The following is a 23,878-nucleotide window of genomic DNA, read 5'->3' on the forward strand; positions in this document are numbered from 1 at the left end:
GTGTGCAGAAGGTGCCTGTCGCAGGATTTGTCGCACGACAGGTTTCTGTCGTAGGTGCTGTCGTGCTTCAGGGAGGGTCGTGCCGCGCGACAGGGCCTGCGTGCCTCGACAGAGTTGCCTGTCGCGGGTTCAGTCGCGCGACACTACAGCCTGTCGAGGTATCTGTCTTGCGACAGATACCTGTCGTGGGTCTGTCTTGCGACAGATACCTGTCGTGGGTTCTGTCTTGGGACAAATATCTGTCGTGGGTTCTGTCTTGGGACAAATATCTGTGGAGGCAAGTGTCGTGTTAGAGGTTGCAGTCGATGGTAATTGTGGTTTTCTACAGAAATCTCGAATTTCTGTAGCGCCATCGTGGGATAGTGATAGGCGGACATTCACCAATTTCGTGTTAAATCGCTTGCACTTTGGCGAGCCACGAAGACGATGCGACTTGCTTTGATCGATTGGCGACGATCGTCGAGGGAATTAAATGAAGTGTTAATTCACAAACGCGACTCGAGTTTGCAACTCGCTTCCCTACCTAGCTACCGGCCGCACGAAAATTGGCGGGGATGAGAGGCGCCGCTCGCAATCAATCTTCCCTTCAGTTCGCACATGACAGTGTGAGCGAAAGAAGACCATGCTCAAGAGAAAGCATATGCACCAGCGAGAATGCTAGCGGTGCCTGTGAATGAGGCAGTGCTTGCGGTAGTGGCATGCTGCGAGCCACGCGAGCGTCTTCATTCCATCCGGCGCGAGCATGACGAATAGCGCTACTGAAGGTCAGTGTACTCGTGGCTGCTGTGACCTGTGCGTCTCGCAACATACTGTACCCACTACCACATGCGGAGAAAAGGCTAAGGTCACATATACGCGTCGCTTAACGTCACGTAATGAGAGTAACCTGATGGCGAAAAAGCTGGAAGATTACTCGCAGTAATCGTCCTGCTATCACAAAGGCAGCATGTATGTTACGCACGCATGACCTGTTGCCTGTATAAATGATCAAGGCGACTCCCATATCAAGTTTCCACGTTTCAGTTTTTAGCCGCGCATGCTGCAAGATCATCATAAAATATGAAAAAATATATATATATTCTTACGTACGACTTCGTTCATTGCTTCCATTGAAAATTTCATGACAGTGACACAACCATCTCGCTAAATATAGAGAACAGCGTACGAATCCTAAGGCCTAGTACAGCCTTGAGCGTGTTTGAACACGGACGCCTAGAAAGGGCGCGCGCGTGGACCGTTGCGTCGCGCCTGCGCTGTAATTTCCCGGAGGAGCAAGAACCCAATATTTGCCAGTCGACGTGGCGTTACCCCGCGACGCCAAGAATTGGGTGGCGAGTTCTGCGACATGAAGTCGCGCCGCAAGAATTCGGTCAGTGAGTGACTTCCCCATGAGGATGTATTAGTTCGGGGCTCCCCCTCCGTGACCAAGGGGCTTAATTAACTCGCGCGAACTCTGTGACTCCCTACTGTAAACGTGCGTTTAATGTCCATTCACACTCGCAATAGCAAAGGCCATGCGGCCAGCAGTCGCTTGCGATCGGGCAGCAGCTCCACGACACTTCCTCACATCTACAAGAGTGACCTGCAGCTCGCCTGCTCGTTTGATTCTCACGTGAAATGAGAAGTCTTGGGACTGACGTCAGTCGATCGCGCGCTTTGGTTCAGTCTCCTGCGCCCTCGCGCCTCGTCCTCTAGAGTGTTCTGGTCCGTCACGCTCGGTCCACTAAAGTGTTCTGGTCCCTCGCTATTAACAGTGTGCTACGACAACCTGAGAGAAGAGTAGAATGTCGGGGCGGTTTTGACGTGCGCCACTGCCATGCAAGCGTAAGGGCGCTCTTCTCGGGACCGGCCTGCCAGCCTGGAAGCCGGCGTCAGAAAAATTCACTGGTATTGTTTGTTCACGTCCATTTACTAAGCTCTGGGATAGAGTATCGTTAGCCAATATCGAGTTGTTGGTAGAAGCGGTAACAGCAAAACAAATTTTCTCCCACAGCCGCTTCTGCTGCCCATTGCAGCTCGCCTGGCTTCTGCTAGCGCTGCTCCTGAAGGGGTCGCGGAAACCGAGCTTACTTCACTATGACGCGGGGCTCACAGTAAAACGGTGGCGAGGGTAGCACCGCAGTGCTAGCCAGTTCCGAATCGCACTCAGCTTAGGCGTCGATGTGCAATCGGCTAAGCTTAGCGACGACAAGGGTAGCTAGAGAGCAGCGCGCAGTTCGTCGGCCGGCGCGCCCGCGGGCGGCGTCGTTGCCGAAAGCTCGGCTCGCTCAATGATTGGCTCAGTAGCTCGCGAACTGAGCAGGCAAGGCTGGAAAATCGAGCAGCGAGCGTCTGTCCTGCGACTGAGCGAGACTTTATTCTCACGTTTGCATGCAGCATAGGTGAACAAATTTAGCACACATATATGCATCGAATATCTGCTGCCTTACAGCGTTTATTAAACTCGTCCTCAACGTCACCGTTAGCGCGGAAACCGCGCATATCTTTATTTCACTACGAGACATGGTTCACAGTACAACGTACAGTGAAGAGAGTAGCACCTCAGCGCTAGCCAGTTCGAAAGCACTCTCAGCTCTGGCATCGATATGAAACCTGCCAGGCTTAGCGACGAATACGACATCCAGGGAGCAGTGCAAACTTGTCGCCCGGCGCGCTCGCGGGCGTGTCATTTCTGAAAGCTCAGCTCCCGCAATGCTCAGCAGCCAGCGACTTGGGCTCGCAAGGCTGGAAAACTGAGCAGCTAGCGGCTGGACTGCGACTGAGCCCACGTTTACAGCACAGGTAAACAACTTTTAGCTCACGTACAGTAAAAGCTCGTTAATTCGACACTGATGGGACCGCGAAAAATTGTCGAATTATCCGAATGTCGAATTATCGAATGAACAACAAAAAACAATGTTTGCCGCAACAGGACGTATACCTTTATTTGGCAAGGAAATCTGTAATCACCGTCTGCTTTTTCGAGCGAATTTGAGCGACTACGATAGCTCTAACAGCTGCCAGGTGCTCCGCGGCACACGCGCCGTCAGGGATTTGTTCACAGAAGTCCTCCCGCACAGACAAGGCTTCTGCGGCTTCTTTCACCGTACACTTCGGCATTTGGGACAACTGCTCACAATCGTAAATCGTCGTCGTTGTCAGCGCCTGTCACTTTAATTATTTCATCCTCGGTCAGCTGACAGGACACAAAGGCGAGGCGCGCAGGCCCTGCGCGCTACCCACCCGAAAGCAGCGCGGGGAGGAGGTGGGGAGGAGGTGAAGGGAGCGCGGCTCCCCGCTTATCTGTTTTTTCAGCCAGCGTTCGCGGGGACGGCGTTGTTGCTGGGACGCGCGTCTTATCTTTTCTCTTTATCTTTCCTCTGATCTTTTAACTCTCCTCTATCTGCACATGGCAGCGGTGGTGGCTCGGCTGAGCCAGTAGGCAATCCCTTGCAATTTCCTTTCACCCTTCTCTCAGTCGCAACAAAACAGCAACAACAAGCAGCGCAGTAAACACGCTGACAAAGCGCGCATTTACCAAAAAAGGCGCCGTAAATAACCGCGATCGTAGCGACTGCTGCGACACAACAAAGCACAAAAAAAAGACGCCAGCCGCTTCGGCCGCCGCTCGCTTCCTCGGATGGATGGATGGATGATAATATGACCATACGGATGGCCTATCAGCCGTACAGTAGCGCCGCTCATGGCAGTTTTTTTTTCTTTTTGCTCTCGGCAAACCGGCTTGGCGGGCTGCGGAGTGAAGTCGAATTAACCGACGCACGGCAAAATTTGTTCGAATTAACGAGAGTTTCGCCCCATAGACTCCTATGTATAATTGTAGGGACCTCGCGCGCGCGTCGAATTATCCGATTTTCCGAATTAACGGGGGTCGAATTAACGAGCTTTCACTGTATACGCTTGGGATACCGGCTTCGTTGCGGCCACCTTAAGGTGATTCTTACGCTCGTCATCGAGGCCATCGTCACCGCTCGTGACGCACTGGCTGAGAACTACAATTCGAGTGCGTGCTAAAACAAGCTGCTCGTATTTCGTGGAACAATCTGAACTCGAAAACACAGTTGCTTCTATCGGCTTCCATGTGGGCTCTTGCTCAATTGTGAAAGTACACGCGAGCAAGATGCGGCGAGTGCGAGCCGCTGTTGCATATCAGCTAAAGTGTGACGCAACTATCGGCGTAGTTTCGCAAAGCAGTTGATATCAAAGTTATCCGCTTGTACGGGTCACAGTTAAGCCCTCAGTTTCGTGTAAATCTCCGTCGAGCATGCCCGCGTCAGTCAAAGTAATGCATCGCAGCTGCTCTCAGTCCTACCGCTCACGTCCAACATATCCTTGATATGCACCAGCTTGAGGTACGGTGCATTTCTTTGCCCGTTTTGTCGCAATTAAGAGATTTTAGCTGGCAGCAAACGAAATTTCATTCCGTCAACAGCGTCGTCTGCTCCATCGTCTGCTAGAAAATCCGGGGCACCCTGGGTGATGGGATCACAGGATCGCAGCTTCTACAAAAGTATTTAAAAGCGCTTTAGTGTTCGCACTTAATAAAAAAATAAATTTAAAACAATTGAAATATTTTTCTTCTGAACATAATTCAAATATTAGTAGTAAAAAAGCGCATTTGAGTTGCAGTTTTTCAACGACGCAAAAACAAGGGCAAAGCCGCTGGCGCCGGCGCCATGTCAGTGCGTGCGTTGCCTCACGTTTTGTGTTATTTGGATTTTCATGGCATTGTTTGAGTGCTTGTGCGGCGGACATGTGTGAAGAACAGAAGTGTGTTTTGGAAGCCAACGACGAGTATTACGCCCAGTCAACATCGGTGAGTTTGGACGGGCAAAGCCGTGAAGAAAGGCAGCGCTACGACGTCTTGTCATCTGGAAAGGCAATGAAGACGACGGCGCGGTTTTACTAAGCCTGGATGAGCTGCATGATTGGTGAGTACCGTCACCGCTTCTCTATTACTGATCTGTATTCACACGCGTTATTAGTGTGCGGCTATATAGGGATGGCAGTGGAGGCAGTCTGCGTGCGGTTGCCTCAGCTATAATGCGTTGCCTGAAAAGAACGGACGTATAGCCTGCGTGACAAGTCTTGCTTCATAGTCTATGTCTGCGTTTAGTACTCAGGTGCCGTGGTAAATAAAAATGCCACCAGAGATCACAGCAGAGTTATGCGGTCGCTTGCTAGCGCTGCGAAAAACTACAATGTTTACTACATTCAACTGGCATGGATTTGTACTGCGTAGAAGACGACGATCAGTGCCGCGGGTGAGAGCGCTTTTGCGTGGACAGCTGAGAACAGGCGAGGGAACTGACAACGGGTGATTTTGCTCGCGGCTGGTACCCATCGGATGGATTTGGGCTATTTAGAAGATTATTATGAGCGGCAGTGCTGCGCGATGAAGCACTCGCGCTAGGCGAACTGCGAACAGACGACGGATGGTTTTGCTCGGTGTTGGTGCTCATCGGATCAGTGCTTACTTCTTAATATTCGTCATGCAAATTATTTTGAAGACTGTGATCGCATGTGGAAGGCTGGCGCATATGTACTAGTCATTTGTAAACTTTTTATCTGTGCTTCCCCATTGGAACAGAATTTGGCAATATTATGTCAGTTAGGTCGTTCTTGTGTCTTCCCTGAACTGTAGGCGTCCATGCTTCCTCTCCTTCAGGGCACTGAACTGTTGGGGATGCAACTGCACACTTATTTGGGATTTCAAGCTTTTTGCTGTATGCCTCGCTTATGCGGCCCGCTTTCAGGTCGTTCGCAATTGGTGATGGTTTGTTATTCATTTTCACTTTCTCTTATTTATTCTTGGTTGACTGCCGGCAGCAGTTCTCCGCGCTCGGAACTGTTCCCAGGCACGGAACCCTACCCACAGACCTCCCTGCACCTCACTCACCAGTGTTCTTCGGTATTTTTTTTTTGCTCTTGCCCCTACTTGCATTACCACTCGACAAATGTTTTGCTGTTTTTATTTGTGTGCAATTTGTTAAATGCACTACTAATTTTCGCATCATGCTCAGTTGTGACGTGAGATATCGGGCTCCTTGGTTTTGAATGCATGTCTTTTGCATTTTCTCTTCTCATTTATGCAAGGTAAACTGGTCGACTGGGTGCTATGTTCAATTTAAGAATACATTAGACGCTGGTGCAAGGCACCCTAATAGTAATTAACTAAAGCCTGCGCATGCTATATTCGAATAGTTGGGCTCTTTTCATCATGCATAAGAATAAAGCGGTATTCCAGCCAGCTCATCTTTCAATGTGGTTATGACAGTCATGTAAATGTGCTCAAAGAATGTGTATGGGTGTTTCACATACAATCTCCTTATTTATTTTGTCATGGGCCACCTCATTGCTTTTTGTGTTCCTATATTAATACCTCATTTTAGTTTCTGAAGCAGTCGACAGTTTGTTTTGTTGTCATTCATGACATTGTCACTGGCACTGACAGCTGTTGGTCGGGACATATTTATCTGCAGTTGCCAGCTGCCAGCATCTGCTGGGCCATGCGTGCTTCCTGCCTTCAGCTGTGCCATCCCTCCAAGCCATTCATGGTAATTATCTTTTTCAGTTACGCATACCTTACCTGCCTGTTTTGAAAAATATTTTCAACATAGGCTCACTGCTGTGTTTAAAAATGCATGCAGAACTCTACATGCACTTTACAGCAGTACCTCAGCTTATTACATGAACTGCAAATTTGTACGAAATATAGCCGCTCATGTAGCTCTTGACACTGCGCTGTTATTATAAAGTTGAGCCTGCTTCAGGTGCAGTGACTATTCCACACCTGTTGCCTTTTATGCATGTGTGTCCTCTAAAAGGGCCAAAATGTTCGTTTATCTTTTAAAAACGTTGTGCTGTACAATAATACTTTAATGGTATTTCTTGCTTGTACACTGAAATGTCAGTCAGTAAAGTAACATTGTATGATGACACCAAATCTTGCGTGGCATAGCATCCTTGCAGCGTACTTGGCAAGCTCCTGTCAGCGCAGATGTATTGCTGGTTTATTGCTGTGGCATGTGGTTATACTGTACAGTTTGTACCTCTACGTTCTTGAAAGTATCCTTGAAAAATTTAAAATTGGTTTTTGAGCCAAGGAAGTGACAGAGTAACTGTCTCACATCTTGATAGGCACCTGAACAATGATGCAAGGGAAGGGATAAAGGAGGGAGTTAAAGAAGAAAAGAGGTGCCGTAGCAGAGGGCTGCAGAATAATTTTGGCCACCTGGGTATCTTTATCCTGCACTGACATCAAACAGCATGCAGTTTAGCCTGTGTTCACTTGGGTCCGCATAAAAAAAAACGAGCAGACCTTCTTAGAACTAACATTTCATTGCACCAGCTACTTTGTAGTTTTGACTGCAGTGACCTGAAATCAACGGTTGTTTACTTTGCACAACCCACATACCCTGAACAAGATGTGATGATGCTAGATGAGGTGACCCTCTCTGCATAGCAGCGGGTTGGTTCAGGAAATGCGAAGACTCATGGAGAACCGCTCAGTTATATTTGATTTCATGTTATTGTAGTATTAATGGTGAGTTGTAGTATAAGTGATGAATTCTTGCAAATGATTGAGGACATCAATACTCAGTGTGAAAATGAGAGCTAAATCAATACTTAATAATCAGGAAAGAGGCCTTTTTATGAAATGCAGTAAGGTACTGGAAGTCGAAACAGAATACACCTCGGCCAGGTCATGCACAGATATAGAGCATTTGAAAGAAATGGTTGGGAGAATAAGAAAGGGGTTTATTGCCTTAGGCATGCACTCAGAAGTTACGAGCAGCACCTTGCAGTATGCTCAAAAAGAAATTTTAAACTGCTTTGCCTTTGCTAAGCTGTCGGGAAAAGTGGGGTACTTTACAAAGGGCTTAAAATTGAGAACAGTGCGGTGAACCACTCAGGAAAATCATAGGGTTAATGATAAGAGATTGGGAGAGAACTGAGTTGGTTGGAAATAAATGCGAATTAAAATCTGAGCGGGAATCATAAATGGACATAGGCAGGACATACATTTTTTAAAGAAGCTGGCTGTCCTTTTGGATAGTGGAGCGGTTACTCACAGCAGGAAATTGTGCTCTTCTTGCTTTCATTTTATGGACATATGCTTTGTGTCTTACATCTCTTGGCCTGCCATAGGCAGCATATGGTCATAATAAATTTTTACCTGTCTAATTATGTGGCACAGGGAGAATTGAACTATATAACCTCATCAATGCACACCCTCTCTGAAGTGAACTTTGTCAGCCCCGTCAGTCACCACATTGATGCATGTCACCCCAAATGGGAGCCGTCATGGTGGCTGAGTGGTTATTGTGCTTGGCTGCTGACCCGGAAGAGGCAGGTTCGATTCCAGCCAGTTTTGATTCCAGCTGTACTAGTCTCATTTCAATGGAGACGAAATGCTAGAGGCCCAGGTACCGTGTGATGTCAGCACACCTAAAGAATTTTCCAGTCCTCTACAATAGCGCCCTGTATAGCCTGCGCCGCTTTGTGGCATTAAACCCTTTAAAACCAAGTAAAGTAATGGATACATCATTTCCAAAAATTGTTTAAATTTATTATTTTCTAAACGTTAACAATTTTCTGCACTTGTTTTCCTTCGTCTTTCCCTCTTATTTCCTCCCTCATGCTGAGTAACAGGTCAGTGATTTTAAGTAAATATTTTGTTCATTTCATTAGCAAAGTTTCTCTGTCTCTCTCTATTGCTTTGCTTTTTGTATCTGCAGTATAGTATTATGCAGAAATATGTCAAGATTAGATCCAAGAGATATGGCCTAGATTTTAAGTTCTATAGTCAACCACACATTACTTATTACGCTATCAAGGCTTTTTTTTGGCATGTGCTACCTGGTACAGAACTGATGTGGCCTACAGCGGTAAATATTGTTTGAATGCGCATAAATTGAATAGGAAGGCAAATTTCCCATTTGACTATGTAAATAGATTGGGCAATCATGTGCTCACAAAGCTCATAAACTTTTCTGTTTCCAAAACTTTCTGTAAAAGGCACTGACTCACTGAAATACACTACAGTTACTTTTGCCTAATCCTGATATTATTTACTGAAGATTGGTTTGAGGGAAAGTCCACTGAGCTCGAATGAGTGCACGGCAGCTTGTCTTTGTCCAAAGTATTTGGAGAATAATGAATTTTGTTACCTGGCAGAGATAAAGCAAGGATGGCAGTGTTTTGTAATGTCCACAGGGCATTCTTCCAAAGCCCAGTATGCATGTAATTCCTTCATTTTGTGCAACATAAAATGTCTTCCCTTTACACTCATGGTTGAAACAAAATGCTGAATACTTCACCACTCAAAAAATGAAGGCCATTGTGCTGCTCTACAAAATATCAGGCTGCAGCGGTTGTTGCGAGGCAAATTCACCAGGTTGTCATCATCATCAGTCTAACACCCAATGCAGGGCAGAGGCCTCTCCCATGTCTCTCCAATTAACCCTGTCCTTCGCCAGTTGTGGCCACCGTATCCCCACAAACTTCTTAATCTCATCCGCCCGCCTAACTTTCTGCTGCCCCCTGCTACGTTTGCCTTCTCTTGGAATCCACTCTATCACTCTTAAGGACCACTGGTTATCTTGCCTTTGCATTACATCTCCTGCCCAAACCCATTTCTTCCAAATAACCCACGTTTTTTTCACACCTATTTGTCAGGCTCCGCGTTTTTTTCTCACCTATTCGTCAAGCTGCAAGCCACTTGCACGCTCTACAAACCTATTTAAAGTACATTATCCAGCATTGTTGGCATGGAGTGTGTAGTGCTAAAACAAAAAATAATACAATAGCTGATGATCTGCTAGAGCAACAGAATTCCAAGAGTTTGAGAAGGGCAGTGGGAGAACTAGCAAGGCGGGATAGCGAAATTCGACAAGCAGTGGACAGGGATCCTGCAACTTGTAGAGGACAGGCAAATTGGAGACTTGTGGAAGGGGCTGTAGTCTTGAGTGCGTCTAGCCGGCCTTGTGATGCATTGTATAGGGCCCTTTGTTTTTGAGTAAAACTGGTTTCTCCTGATTGTTGCATTCCAGAAAGATTCATCAAGATTGGGTTAAACCCAAGTTTCGCGTGCAAATGTGCCTGTAAGAAAGTGTAGATTGATAATGCATGAAGCTAAAGAACCACTGGAGAGTAGTGGATACGTCTCGTATTTCTTCGTAGCTATATTGTTTAAACAGTGCTGGCTATTTTAATTCCTTTTTAATGCTTATTGCTTGTTGAGTTGCATAAAATTTTAGGATAAATTGAAAACTGCAGGTAGGTTTAATTACAATAATTATACCCGTATTTCTGAAGCTCTGTTCGAAGAGAGGTCCACATTTTGTGTGCATGCTTTGAATTTGATTATTTTCACACTGCAAAATGGAGGACAGGTCTGCTGTGAGAGTTTTTTTGCAATGAAGCGAGAGCAAGTGGTGCGGAATGCTTGTTACTGTGTCGCCCTGCCAATATTTCTAGAACCCCTGGGACCACTGAGCTTGTGAGTATCTATGACTCAAAAGGTCGGAGCTGATTGCCCATTCCGTGGTTGTCTGTATTAACCGGTGCAAGGCCAAGGGCTCATAGCTAACAAGCATATGACACCATAGAACTAGATGCAGTCAGGCTGGGACTGTGCAGTATGTCAGTGTTAACGAGGTCGTGATAAACGAGGTTTACTCTGCGAAGCTAGTGTGAAATAATAATTGTTCTTATGGAAAATATCGTTTTTTCTTAGTCATTGCAGCAATACAAGCATATCAAATCTGATATCTCTCACTCATCCCTCTATGTTTCAGTTTCAAGGGACCAAGAGTTGCGTGGAAGTCGTGCAAGCCACAAAGTTGCATGCGGCTTGAGCCAGCAATCAGGAGCAGGCTGGGAATTTGCGAATTGCCAGTGGTATTCGCTCAGTCAAGCAGGCTTTACTGTAAGTACAGTGTTTTCGCCATAGCATTTCTTTGAAAAGTACGCATTGAGCTTGAATAGGACAAGCTGTCGGTCTAGTTGGTCTGATCCTTTGTGGTTGACAGAGCTTAGAAACACAGACTGGGGTCAGAAAGAAAAAATATGAGGGCACAGGTGCTGACTACAGATTTATTCCAGAATCACCGAAACACTGCATATATAACCAAAACACAGGCGCCAACAGGTGGCAATTTTATGCACTCGTGGCAACAATAAGTGATATGGCCAATAGTGGGAAAACAACACAAACTAGAAACAGAAACCAAGACTATAGAGCAGGGAAGGATGAAACCATAACAAGGTTAAAGGAATAGTTTTAAGCAAGTCATTTTTAAGACCACCAGCACGTGAAACAGTGGAACGGTTTGACCAAAATTTTCAAGTACTGGTCTGATAACACGGAACTAAAACACTACACGCAAACACAGATCAAGGGCAGTGAAATAAAAGTAAAATGGCAAGAAAAAACATGCCGTGAAAAGAAAATGGTGATTGGGCAAGCAAACAAGAATTGGTCTACAAAGGTGAAGTGAGCTAAAAAACTGAAAGAATAAAAGGGGAATAAATGCACATGAGCAACAAAGGTGAAGCCAAGAATTAACATGGCTACAGGAGGAAGATGAGCTACTGTAAAAACGAGAGAGATAAAATATCAATAAATGAAATGAAATTTAAGCGCACACGAAAAACGCACACAAGAGGAGATACACACAGGACAGGCGCTAACTTCATCTGATTTATTCGCAGGTAAGAGAGCGAAAATATATACATAAAACGAGGCATGCGCAGTAAAGAAACAGATCGTCATATCACAATGCGTGCTCAAGGTATCTGTATTCTGCCTGCAAAAGATTAACTGATGTATCACTCACACAGTCATGCCCCCTCTTCCTGATGTGAAATGCTTCTAATAATTCACGTGCCGTCTTATCACCGCTCCTGCCAAGAATATCTCCTTCAGCCGCGCCTCGCACGCTCTGCAGTTCGCACAATGGTCAGCCAAATGTGTCCCTCCACCCCTTAATGCCCGCAAATGTTCCCCCGCCCGGTCATTGACACACCGCCCAGTCTGGCCTATGTAAGCCCTACCGCAGGTCAAAGGTATCTCGTAAACGACACCGGAACAGCAGTCGACATACTTCTTTGAGTGCTTCTTCCTGCAGCCACTCTTCTTTTCCGTGCACGAAATGCGTGAGCAAAGGTGGGCAAGTTTCTTCGGTGCGGAGAACACCACAGGAACGCCGTGTCGGCTTGCCACCTTCTTCACATGATGGGCAACCTTGTGGATATACGGAACCACTACTGGTTTAAACGAGTTCCTTTCTAGTACGTTCGCTTTGGCGAACATGACCTGCTTGGTTTTTCGAAGAAGGGCCTCGGCCACAGAAACAATGACCGCGCAGGGGAACCCAGCCATAAGTAGCCGGCGTACTTGCTTATTAAAGCTACACTGCATAGCATGCGGGCACGACTTCGAGAGAGCAGACCCCAGGCATAGGCCGGCAATAGACCTCTTAACTGTTTTGGAATGAGCGGAATCAAAAGGTAAAAGCTCTTTCTGTGCCCTCGGAGCGTACTCCCAACAAACATGATCAACTCCTATAGTAAAATTGACATCTAAAAACTGCAACGAACCTTGTAAAGGGAGTTCGTGCGTAAATCTCAATCCCCTCCCGTTCTGCTGAAAGCTCTCCAGGATGCTGCCAACTGCTTCGGTGTAAGAAATGTTGTTTAGTTTTTTCAAAACAATAGGAAAATCGTCTACGTACCTAAAAACTTTCAGCACTCCCTTCCCATTAAAGCTTTGCTCAAGGGCGCGGTCAATAAAAGCTAAAAACAGGTTACAAAGCACAGGGGCTACGCAGGACCCAATGCAGATCCCTTGTCTCTGACGATAAAATTTATTCTCAAAAGAGATAAAAGTGACACCTAAATAAAACTCAAGAACGCGCATAAAATTGTCCACTGTAAGACCGCATGAGTTCTGGAACTCCACCTCTCCGCTTTCTTCTATCGCGCTCCTAACATCACCGAACAAAACATCGTGGGGCACAGAATAAAACAGATCTTCCACATCTACCGAGAACATATACCCAACTGCAGAATTACCCTCGAGAAACTACAACCTGCAGCGAGTTTTTTACAGTAAAGGGGTCATGGACCTGTAGAGAGCCTAGGTGTTTCTGCAGGTACCTACTGAGGACGTGCCTATGTACCTATGTCGGCGCGGTCATTGTTTCTGTGGCCGAGGCCCTTCTTCGAAAAACCAAGCAGGTCATGTTCGCCAAAGCGAACGTACTAGAAAGGAACTCGTTTAAATCAGTAGTGGTTCCGTATATCCACAAGGTTGCCCATCGTGAAGAAGGTGGCAAGCCGACACGGCGTTCCTGTGTCGGCGCACCGAAGAAACTTGCCCACCTTTGCTCACGCATTTCGTGCACGGAAAAGAAGAGTGGCTGCAGGAAGAAGCACTCAAAGAAGTATGTCGACTGCTGTTCCGGTGTCGTTTACGAGATACCTTTGACCTGCGGTAGGGCTTACATAGGCCAGACTGGGCGGTGTGTCAATGACCGGGCGGGGGAACATTTGCGGGCATTAAGGGGTGGAGGGACACATTTGGCTGACCATTGTGCGAACTGCAGAGCGTGCGAGGCGCGGCTGAAGGAGATATTCTTGGCAGGAGCGGTGATAAGACGGCACGTGAATTATTAGAAGCATTTCACATCAGGAAGAGGGGGCATGACTGTGTGAGTGATACATCAGTTAATCTTTTGCAGGCAGAATACAGATACCTTGAGCACGCATTGTGATATGACGATCTGTTTCTTTACTGCGCATGCCTCATTTTATGTATATATTTTCGCTCTCTTACCTGCGAATAAATCAGATGAAGTTAGCGCCTGTCCTGTGTGTATCTCCTCTTGTGTGCGTTTTTCGTGTGCGCTTAAATTTCATTTCATTTATAGCTATGCACCATCTAGCCCAAACAGAAGTTTTGTTAAATTATAAAATATCAAAATGTGAAATTCAATTAGTATTAAAGATAAAAGCAAACAAAAACGCAAAAATAGAGGAGTTGGCAGAAAAGTCAAGGCATGCAAGATATTTTTAAAACCAGGGCTAGGTCAAACACCCTGAAGAAAGGCAATCTTTTTTTCTGAGGGTGTTCTTGCCCATTAATCCTCGAGCCTCAAAATCCCGGCGGCTCCCACCAGTTCATGTCGGCTTATTCTGGTGCTTTTTTAACACAATGGCACTTTTTCGAACATGGGTGGCATGGCTTTTTTCGGTCACAGTTTTGGCAATGGACTTGCAGATTTAGGACGTGCTTGTAGGCCAGTTGGTTGGAAATCGTTAGAAAAACCGCAAAACAGAATGGGACAAAGGCAGGCAAAACACAAGGCGGTACGACAACTGAACATTTATTGAAGAAATGAGTGCTCATATGTAATCTGCAAACAATCATTGCAAAAACAACCTAGGGAGGGAAACAAATTCCAATTCTTTCTGAAAAATGGACACAGAAGGCGTGCTATCCCACCTATCTGGCTTCGACCTCAGGATGGCAACAGCCTTGAGAATTTCTTTCCAACTGGCCCTTTATTCATCCAATAATAATGTGCAGTTCAGTTTAGGTTAAGTCTTTACAACTGGGACAGTGGACAGGCAGGCAAGGTCGTCCGGGCCTACCCAAGGAATGCTAATACTCTTGCAAGGGAGTGTTTCACCATCTACCAATTTGGCCGGTATAAAATCGACCACAGCTGAGAGGAATCGTGTACACCACCCCCGTTGCACATGGCATGAGGCATTCAAAAAGTACCGCCAACGGGCATGTTGTACGAGATTCCCCTCAGCTGTGGCCAGTTTTATATCGTCCAAAGTGGTAGATGTTTACACATTTGTTTGCAAGAGTATGCGTGTTCCTTGAGTAGACCCGGAGGCATTTGCCGTCCCACTCACTGTCTCATTGTAGACTGCTATCCCAAACTGAACTGCACACAGATTATTGGATGAAGAAAGAAGCAGTTGGAAAGAGAAATTGTCGAGGCTGTTGCCATCTTGAGGTCAGAGCCAGATAAGTGTGTCAGCACGCCTACTGTGTTCATTTTTCAGGAACATTAGCGTTTCTGTCTGTGTTTCCCCCGGTTGTTTTTGTTTCGTTTTTGAGCAGGTGATTGTCATATTTACTCAGCTCTATGGTTGCCATTGAATTTTTTTGCCTCTTTACGATTGTTTGCAGATTACACACGTGACTTGTCTATATAAGCACTGCTGTTCAATAAATTTTCAGTTGTCAGTACGGCCTTGTGTTGTCACCTGCCTCTGTGTGATAGTTTTGTGGTTTTGCTCTTTCCGACTGGCAGATTCCCGAGAAATGTACCCGATAAATCAATCTTATGCTCCCTTATCCTTTCATTGATGCCAATGTATACCTTGCCGCAAGACAAAAGGATTGATTAAATGCCCTCCGCGCATGGCGCTAAGGGTTTTCTGTGCTGCGTGGTGCAGCGTCTTTTTTTTTCATTTAGGATTCCGCAACTGCAATAGGTGCTAGGGGGTCAGAAAAGGCAATGTCTACTCCTGCTTTCTCTCCGATTTTCTTAAGGTTCTGTGAAATTTACCTTTAGAAAATTCGAGAGATAGAGTAGATGCTTTTTTTGCTGCCGCCCCCCCCCCATCACCTATCACACCTCTCTAGGATCGTCAATGAAAAAGAAAAAAGAAACAGGCTGCACTGCATTGCACAGAAACACTTAGTGGCATGCACAAGAAGTGCTTTCTCAATCCCTTTTTCTTGCTGCAAGGTATACATTGGCATCAATGGAAGGCTAAGAGAGCATTACACTGATTTATCGGGTACATCTCTTAGGTACCTGCAAGTCCACTGCTGATAATGGGACGCAAAAAAGCCATGCTGCCCAAAGTTCGAGAAAGCCACTGTGTTAATAGAGCCCCGTAATAAGCTGACGCAATGCAATGGTGGAAGCCGCAGAGATTTTCAGGCTCCGGGGTGAATGTAAAGAACACGCTTGGTTTCACTCGGAGGATTGCCTTTCTTTGTGGACGTACTTGATCTAGCCCTGGTTCTACATGTGTGTTACATGCCTTGCCTCTTCTGCCAACTTCCCTCTTTTGGTGTTTTTCCTTGATTTTTGCCTTCATACTGGTTATTGAATTTCACTTTTTTATATTTTATCTCTTGGCTTCACTGTACGTCATCTTCCACTTTTAACCATCTTAATTGTTGGCTTCACCTTTGTGGCTCATGCGCGTTTTTATTCACCTTTTATCCTTTTAATTTTTAGCACACTTCACCTTCGCTTGTTGCTTAATTCTCGTTTGCTTACCCAATCGCCATTTTGCTTCTATTGCGTGTTTTTTCTTGCCATTTCTCCTTCATTTTTTTTTTCACTGGGCTTGGTCTGTGTTTGTGTATAAGGTTTTTTAGTTCCATTTTATCAGACCAGTTCTTAAATATTCTTTCGGTCAAACCTATCCACTGTTGGCAGTCTTTTAAAAATGACTTGCTTATAAATTTTTCTCTCACCTTGTTCTGGTTTTATCCTGTGCTGTGTCCTCTGGTTTTTGCTTCTAGCTTTTGTTGTTTTTCCACTACTTCTCATACCACTTCTTGTTACCACGAGTGCATAAATCGCTGCGTGTTGGTGCCTGTGGTGTGGGTATTTATGCAGTATGTCGGCAGTTCTGGGAAAAGTTTTAAGTTCAGTGCCTGTGCCATCATCTTTTTTGTTTCTGTCCCTTGTCTGTATGTCTGAGTGCTGTCAACCACAATCGGTGCATTGAGCTGACTGCTCTGCAGCTACCCATGTGTATGCAATGAAGTGGCTTCAAGAATAATGTACACAAAAAAATTGATTCCTTAAAATTTCTGGCATGTTTTTTAGGAAAACATTTAGCATTTAAAGGGCTAAGAGTGCTCTGAAAATCTAAAAATTACCGTATTTACTCGCATAATAGGCGCACTTTTTTTCCAGAAAATCCGGCTCAAAGTTCGGGGTGCGCCTATTACGCGGGGTAAAATTTCCGGAAATTTTTCGACTCGCAAAATTGAACACACCGCGTAAACGCACTCGTGTACGGGCCGCACCCCGTTTTCGCGAAGAAAATGTTAAAAAAAAAAAAAAAGATCCGTGTAAGGGTTGCACCGAAACTTTCCACGACACACGCGGGAATAGCCTTAGGAATGCACGCGCCGAGGCCTCCGCGATCGGCTCCGGCTGCGCGCAACGGGCGCTTGATCGCAGAGGCCACACACGCGCGCAGGAGCTCCCAGACGCCGCCCAGGAGGGCGCCCAAGGCCAAGCTTATCATCATCATCATCGCGTTCCTCCGCCGCGAGCTTTCGCTATCTATATCGCCATCAGCATCTCCAGCTCGTTTTTTTTTTTTTGTTGCTTTCAAGTGCCGGGATTTGCGGTAGCGCGATAGTTATCGTGGTTTATGGCTTTGCCGCGGAGCGTTGATGTTTTAGCTCGACGGGCAAGCACCTTAACAGCTACATGGCTGGGAGTTTGCTCTCGAACGCGGCAAGCGTGCGGCAGGTCGGAAAATAGGACGTGGCCGAGAAGTGCGGCAGTTCAGCAAAAACTTTGTTAAAATAAAGATTGGGAAGCGGGGGGGTGGCGAGGCGTCGGCTTGCAATCGTGTAAATACAGTATTGATCACAGTGCCAAGTTCGGGGTGCGCCTATTATGCGCGGAAATAAAAAAATCTGATTTTTCGCGCCCTAACTAGGGGTGCGCCTATTATGCGAGTGCGCCTATTACGCGAGTAAATACGGTATGTGCTTCTTGGGGCCTTTCCTCAAATTTCACATCACCTTGTAGCGTGATGCAAGACGTTCAAGTTGTTACCCACAGTTTACTTTTTTGTTGCCCACTTATTGGCTGCCACCTTCTTTGGGAGGCAGTGTCATGGGGTTTGGGAGACAATCTGATTCCTGTGTGTTGGCTGAAGCTGTCTAAGCTTTTGGATGTGGGGAGCAGGTTCACGGTGCCAACTTTTGGCTGTAACTACAGTTTGGCCATGACTGTTAGTCCTTTTCTGTGATGCAGTGTCATTTATGTAATGCATAATTTGATGATGGAGCAGTCTCAGGGGTTGCGGTGCTCAGCTGTTGACTTCAAAGACACAGGATCGATCCTGGCCGCGGCAGTCGCATTCTGATGGAGACAAAATGCTGGAAGCTTGTGTACTGTGCGATGTCAGTGCACGTGAAAGAACCCCATGTGGATGAAATTATCAGAGCCCTTCACTATGGCATCCCTCATAGCCTGAGTCACTTGGGACATTAAACCCCATAAATCCAAACCCATTTTGGTACTTCTCAGCTTCGCCGCTGGCCTCTGCAGGCCAGCGAAACCTCCCACAAGTTGACGAACGGCAGTTTTTACACCATTCGTAAATGCCTACATAGACGCTACATCATTGGTGGCAAAGGTTGCCAGATGTGCAAGCGTTTCCGGTAGTTTTTCTCTGTTGCTTTCGTCAGGCAGCTTGCAAAAGATGTTTTACTAGGCTAATAAACGGTGAGGTTCTTTGTGTTCTTAAGGTGGTGCAGCGTGATAAAACAGACACATAATAGCCATGCCATGCTTTTTTGTAGCCAAAGGCAATTTTTCGCCTTATTCTCATCATCATTTGCCTTTCATGCTTCCTCGAGGGACGGCAGTTGGAAGAAGGTCTCTAGAGCAGCTCCTTGTCTGAAGAAATGCCGAGTGGCATTCTTCAATCCTAACTGCCCATCAAATGGAAGAGCAGTTGTTTTCTCCACTCCACAGAGTGGAGACGGAGTATCGAGTTGAGGCGCACTTCTGAATTCGGCGGTTAGCCTTTCATAGGCCGCAGATATGCGCAATAAACTTTATTTGCTGTTAATCTTCCAGTTAAACACCAAATCCTCCTCATTCCTCATCAGTGCACACACTGTGTAAGGAACTTTGTCACTCCATTTGTCACCACTTTGATGTATGCCATCCCTAATTCAGGGGCTGTATAATTTTTGAAATTTTGTTGAAATTGCTTGAAAACCTTTGCAATTTCCTGCACCTCTCTTTTTCCCCCAAGTCCCAAACCTACGCAGAGTGCAAGTGGGTTTTTAAACTCCAGCTAAATTTTGTTATTCATCAAAGGGCTTTTCTCTCTACTGCTTTGCTGGGTGTATCTGAAGTATAATATTATGCACCAGTGTGTGAAGCTTTGCTCCCAGAGCTATTAGCCCGAGGTAGTAATTTTAGAGCATTGCGTTGCGTTCTCAGCCTGGTTGCGTTTTGAGCCTGAGTTGTGCTGATTATACGGATAGAACCCAAGTTGGCAGCCTCCAATGCAGCAGTGTATCCCAGTAGTTGCCATGGGAGCCGAGGTGGTTAGATAATGGAATAAAATAATAGCAGGTGGCAGTGTGATGGTCGAGCACCACAGCTCGAAAGTAAACTATATCGATCAGTATATGTATATCTGTCTCGCAGGCATTAAAGTCTGGCTGCTTAGTCACGACATTCCTGTAAAATTAGTGGGTGAACCGTTTGGCATGAATGTACCAGATGGTGTCATACGATTCAGCCTGTCGTGCAGCATAAACTTACTAGTTAAGTTAGAGCCTTTCTTGCAGCACGGATTCGAACTGACAACCTATGTTAGGTGTATTAATGCTCATTATTCGATCTGCTCATTTTTTATATTCAACCACACTAACATTACTTATTACCCCATCTGTGCAGATTCCTTCTGGCACTATTTGAAGCTGAAGGGTTGCTCGGCTGAGGATCTCCAAAAGTACCACAAGAAGGTGACGCGCTACCTGGCACAGAAGTGCTGTGGCCTGTGGCGGTAAATATCTGTTCAAGCCAATTGTCTCTTGTTATATGCATGAATAGATTGGGTAAGCTCATGTGCTTACAAAACTCGTAACTTGACTGTATTTCCTAACTGTCTGTATGGTACACTTAGGCACTGGAATAACCTGCAAATCGCACTGGAATTTGCCTACTATAGTGAGATACTGCTTTACCCAAGTTCTGCTTAAGGATAGTCTGCTACTGAGATGACGCACAGAAGATTATATTTATGAACCAGACTGTTAACAGCACTTATGGACCACATTAGCAGACTGTTCTGAGACCGCACGCAGCCAGGCTTTTCAGCGTGGAAGAGGCGGCTTTAGACAAGGCAGGCGAGCGCTCTGTTCCTGCACATTAAGTAGCTGTCGGATGAATCTCGAAAAAATATGAACGACGCGCCAGGAATATGACTACTACAACCCTTCGGAGATGTGCAGTGCACAGTATACGGCCATGCCAGCGACATGGCTTTCTGTTCAAACTTTCTCTAAAACCGCTGTCACTACGCAGAAGCAGGTTACAGTATCTGTACTAAGAATCTCTTAGTGAAGCAGCGCAACGGCACAAGGCCAAGGGAAGAAGGGGACAAAAACAGCGCTGAACTGACAACAAATGTTTATTCCGGATGCTAACAGCATATATATACTCTTTTGCACCTTAGAAAAAACAAAGAAACAGAGAGCAGCAGAAAGTATCAATCCCAGTCATTATGCGCATGCAGCTGTATCGCGTGTACATCGATCATTTGAAATCAGGAAGTTGTGCTCTTTCACCGAGATGGGAACGGAAGGAGTGCTGATACAATTCGCACCCAGCTTCATGATCTCAGATGCCTCAATAATCTCTCGTGTAAGCTTATCCTTGTGTTTGGTAACAACTTGGCTGTTTTTGAATTCTGGGTAACATGAACAGTCACGACAGTGAGTACCTATGTGGCGGGCCGTGTTCTTGACATTGTTTGCGTGCTCTTTAAGTCTTTCATTAAGACACCGGCCAGTTTGGCCGATGTACGACCCACCACACTTCAACGGGACTGAGTACACCACGTTGTCTTGGCATGGCACATACTTCAAATTATGACCAGATTCCGATCTTTTATCCGGGCGATTAACTCTCGCACACAAGCCACTCAGTCTGACAGGAGCCGAAAAAACATCTACTCCTGCCTTTTTGCCTATTCTCTTCAAATTGTGGGACACAACATGAACATAAGGTATTACTGCCAGATTTTTTTGCTTGGAATGGGGGACAGCTTTGCCCTCCTTCAGCTTTTTCAATATCCCTTCTGCTACTGATGCCAGAATATGAAGGGGGTATTTTGCGTCTGTTAGCCTATCAACCTGATTGGAGAAACTAAATTCAAACTTGTGTGGGCAGGATTTTTGCATGGCATTTTGAAAGCATGACACCACAATGCCTCTTTTAACAAGCTTCGAATGGGCTGAGCTGTATGGAAGTAAGGGCTTTTTACCCCTAGGATCAAATGCCCAGCATACATGGAAATCAGTAAAATATAAGGTCAGATCAAGGAACTTAATGCGATCATTCACAGCCACTTCATGCGTAATTTCCAGCGGCGAAAGCACTTCACAGAATATCGCGCACAGGTCATTCACTTCCGCAGCGAAGCTAGCCGGGTCACAATCTAGTAAAATTAGGTAATCATCTACATATCGGAACACTCTTGCAACTGTTGAGCTCATGAGTGATTGTTCGAGTGCCCTGTCAAGCTTAGCAAGGAACATGTCACTTAGCAATGGAGCGATGCAAGATCCTATGCAGATCCCATTCTTTTGAACTGTTTTTATTCAAAAGAATGGGATCTGCATAGGATCTTGCATCGCTCCATTGCTAAGTGACATGTTCCTTGCTAAGCTTGACAGGGCACTCGAACAATCACTCATGAGCTCAACAGTTGCAAGAGTGTTCCGATATGTAGATGATTACCTAATTTTACTAGATTGTGACCCGGAAGTGAATGACCTGTGCGCGATATTCTGTGAAGTGCTTTCGCCGCTGGAAATTACGCATGAAGTGGCTGTGAATGATCGCATTAAGTTCCTTGATCTGACCTTATATTTTACTGATTTCCATGTATGCTGGGCGTTTGATCCTAGGGGTAAAAAGCCCTTACTTGCATACAGCTCAGCCCATTCGAAGCTTGTTAAAAGAGGCATTGTGGCGTCATGCTTTCAAAATGCCATGCAAAAATCCTGCCCACACAAGTTTGAATTTAGTTTCTCCAATCAGGTTGATAGGCTAACAGACGCAAAATACCCCCTTCATATTCTGGCATCAGTAGCAGAAGGGATATTGAAAAAGCTGAAGGAGGGCAAAGCTGTCCCCCATTCCAAGCAAAAAAATCTGGCAGTAATACCTTATGTTCATGTTGTGTCCCACAATTTGAAGAGAATAGGCAAAAAGGCAGGAGTAGATGTTGTTTTTTCGGCTCCTGTCAGACTGAGTGGCTTGTGTGCGAGAGTTAATCGCCCGGATAAAAGATCGGAATCTGGTCATAATTGCAAGAAAAACCACAGTATGTGCCATGCCAAGACAACGTGGTGTACTCAGTCCCGTTGAAGTGTGGTGGGTCATACATCGGCCAAACTGGCCGGTGTCTTAATGAAAGACTTAAAGAGCACGCAAACAATGTCAAGAACGCGGCCCGCCACATAGGTACTCACTGTCGTGACTGTTCATGTTACCCAGAATTCAAAAACAGCCAAGTTGTTACCAAACACAAGGATAAGCTTACACGAGAGATTATTGAGGCATCTGAGATCATGAAGCTGGGTGTGAATTGCATCAGCACTCCTTCCGTTGCCATCTCGGTGAAAGAGCACAACTTCCTGATTTCAAATGATCGATGTACACGCGATACAGCTTCATGCGCACAATGACTGGGATTGATACTTTCTGCTGCTCTCTGTTTCTTTGTTTTTTCTAAGGTGCAAAAGAGTATATATATGCTGTTAGCATCCGGAATAAACATTTGTTGTCAGTTCAGCGCTGTTTGTCCCCTTCTTCCCTTGGCCTTGTGCCGTTGCGCTGCTTCACTAAGATATGTCAGACCAACTCGCCCACCAGTTCATGTTGTACTAAGAATTCGTATCTTAAAGGAAAAAAGAAAGCGCAATGTCCACCTTTGGCACGATTTCTGCAGTGATGTGCGTTCTGCCGGCTGACAGTACACCGCTTGCTTGGTGTTGTAGGCCTAACATGTGCTTTACTCAAGGTGTAGCGAGAAGCGCTTTTGAACTAGCCACCAGCGATCACAGAAATGTCTACTCTTTTTACCGCCTCTACAATAACTTTATGGTGGTATGAACGTGCAGTTTTTATTCCCGCAACGTCTTCGTAAGTGAAGCGCGCTGAAAAACGGGCCAGGCGGACCGCCTCGCACTGATAGATGCGGGTTGCATGCACGGACTCATTCTGAGCCGTTGGCAGAACAGTCATTACAGGCCATGATGCACTTGGTCACACGTTGCATGCACGTCTGCATCTTGATTTCTATCTGGAAACAGCTTGGTTGACGTCACTTCTGTCAGTAAAGTGCTCTGCATGCCAATGTCTCTCCCATTCCGGACGGTTCCCGCCAGCCATCGTATGAAGCGGCGTGTGCATATTCTTCAGTTGTATAATTGAGGCTTTAATGCATTATTCCTATGGGTTTACGTCGGGCCCGTGCCAATTTGATGTTAAATGTGGATCGTTGCATGAAAGGGGAATGCATAATCAAGATTCCACTGTTTGACTTTTGTAACATTTGCATGCATTTGTTGTGTATGCATACTATATATATCACTGTTCTTTTTCTTCACCTAGGACAGTCTGAACAAGAGAGACCTGCTGAAGAAAAATTCTGTATATATGTAAATAAATAGTCGATTTGCTCCAAGTGAGGCGTTTTTATACCTGGCTGTACTGCAGGAATGCATTGAATGTTCAGAGTCAGACTGCTGCTCTGTAGCTGCATATTAATTGACAAATAAAGCGTACTTGGTAATGACTACAGGAATACAACACACTACACAAATGCACTA

At 45.7% G+C, this 23,878-nt stretch overlaps 1 protein-coding gene across 3 annotated transcripts; it reads left to right on the forward strand.

Annotated features, from left to right (window-relative positions):
* The first annotated feature begins 4,466 nt into the window (after positions 1–4,466).
* On the forward strand, positions 4,467–23,733 carry LOC149357332 (uncharacterized). Of its 3 annotated transcripts, none has more exons than XM_089584548.1 (6): positions 4,467–4,928; positions 5,827–5,908; positions 6,480–6,554; positions 10,800–10,930; positions 19,713–19,821; positions 23,661–23,733. In XM_089584548.1, exons 1-6 carry the CDS (start codon positions 4,913–4,915, stop codon positions 23,668–23,670), a joined length of 423 nt encoding a protein of 140 aa, XP_089440674.1. In that variant the 5' UTR covers positions 4,467–4,912; the 3' UTR covers positions 23,671–23,733. The 3 variants fall into 3 exon arrangements, with proteins under 3 accessions (XP_089440674.1, XP_089440671.1, XP_089440673.1); XM_089584545.1 differs by having other exon boundaries at positions 23,666–23,733; XM_089584547.1 differs by having other exon boundaries at positions 5,830–5,908; positions 23,666–23,733.
* Positions 23,734–23,878: the final 145 nt, after the last annotated feature.

The sequence above is a fragment of the Amblyomma mixtum genome, chromosome 3 (assembly GCF_055824585.1).
Source record: "Amblyomma mixtum isolate Tamu chromosome 3, ASM5582458v1, whole genome shotgun sequence".
Taxonomy (NCBI): Eukaryota; Metazoa; Arthropoda; class Arachnida; order Ixodida; family Ixodidae; genus Amblyomma; species Amblyomma mixtum.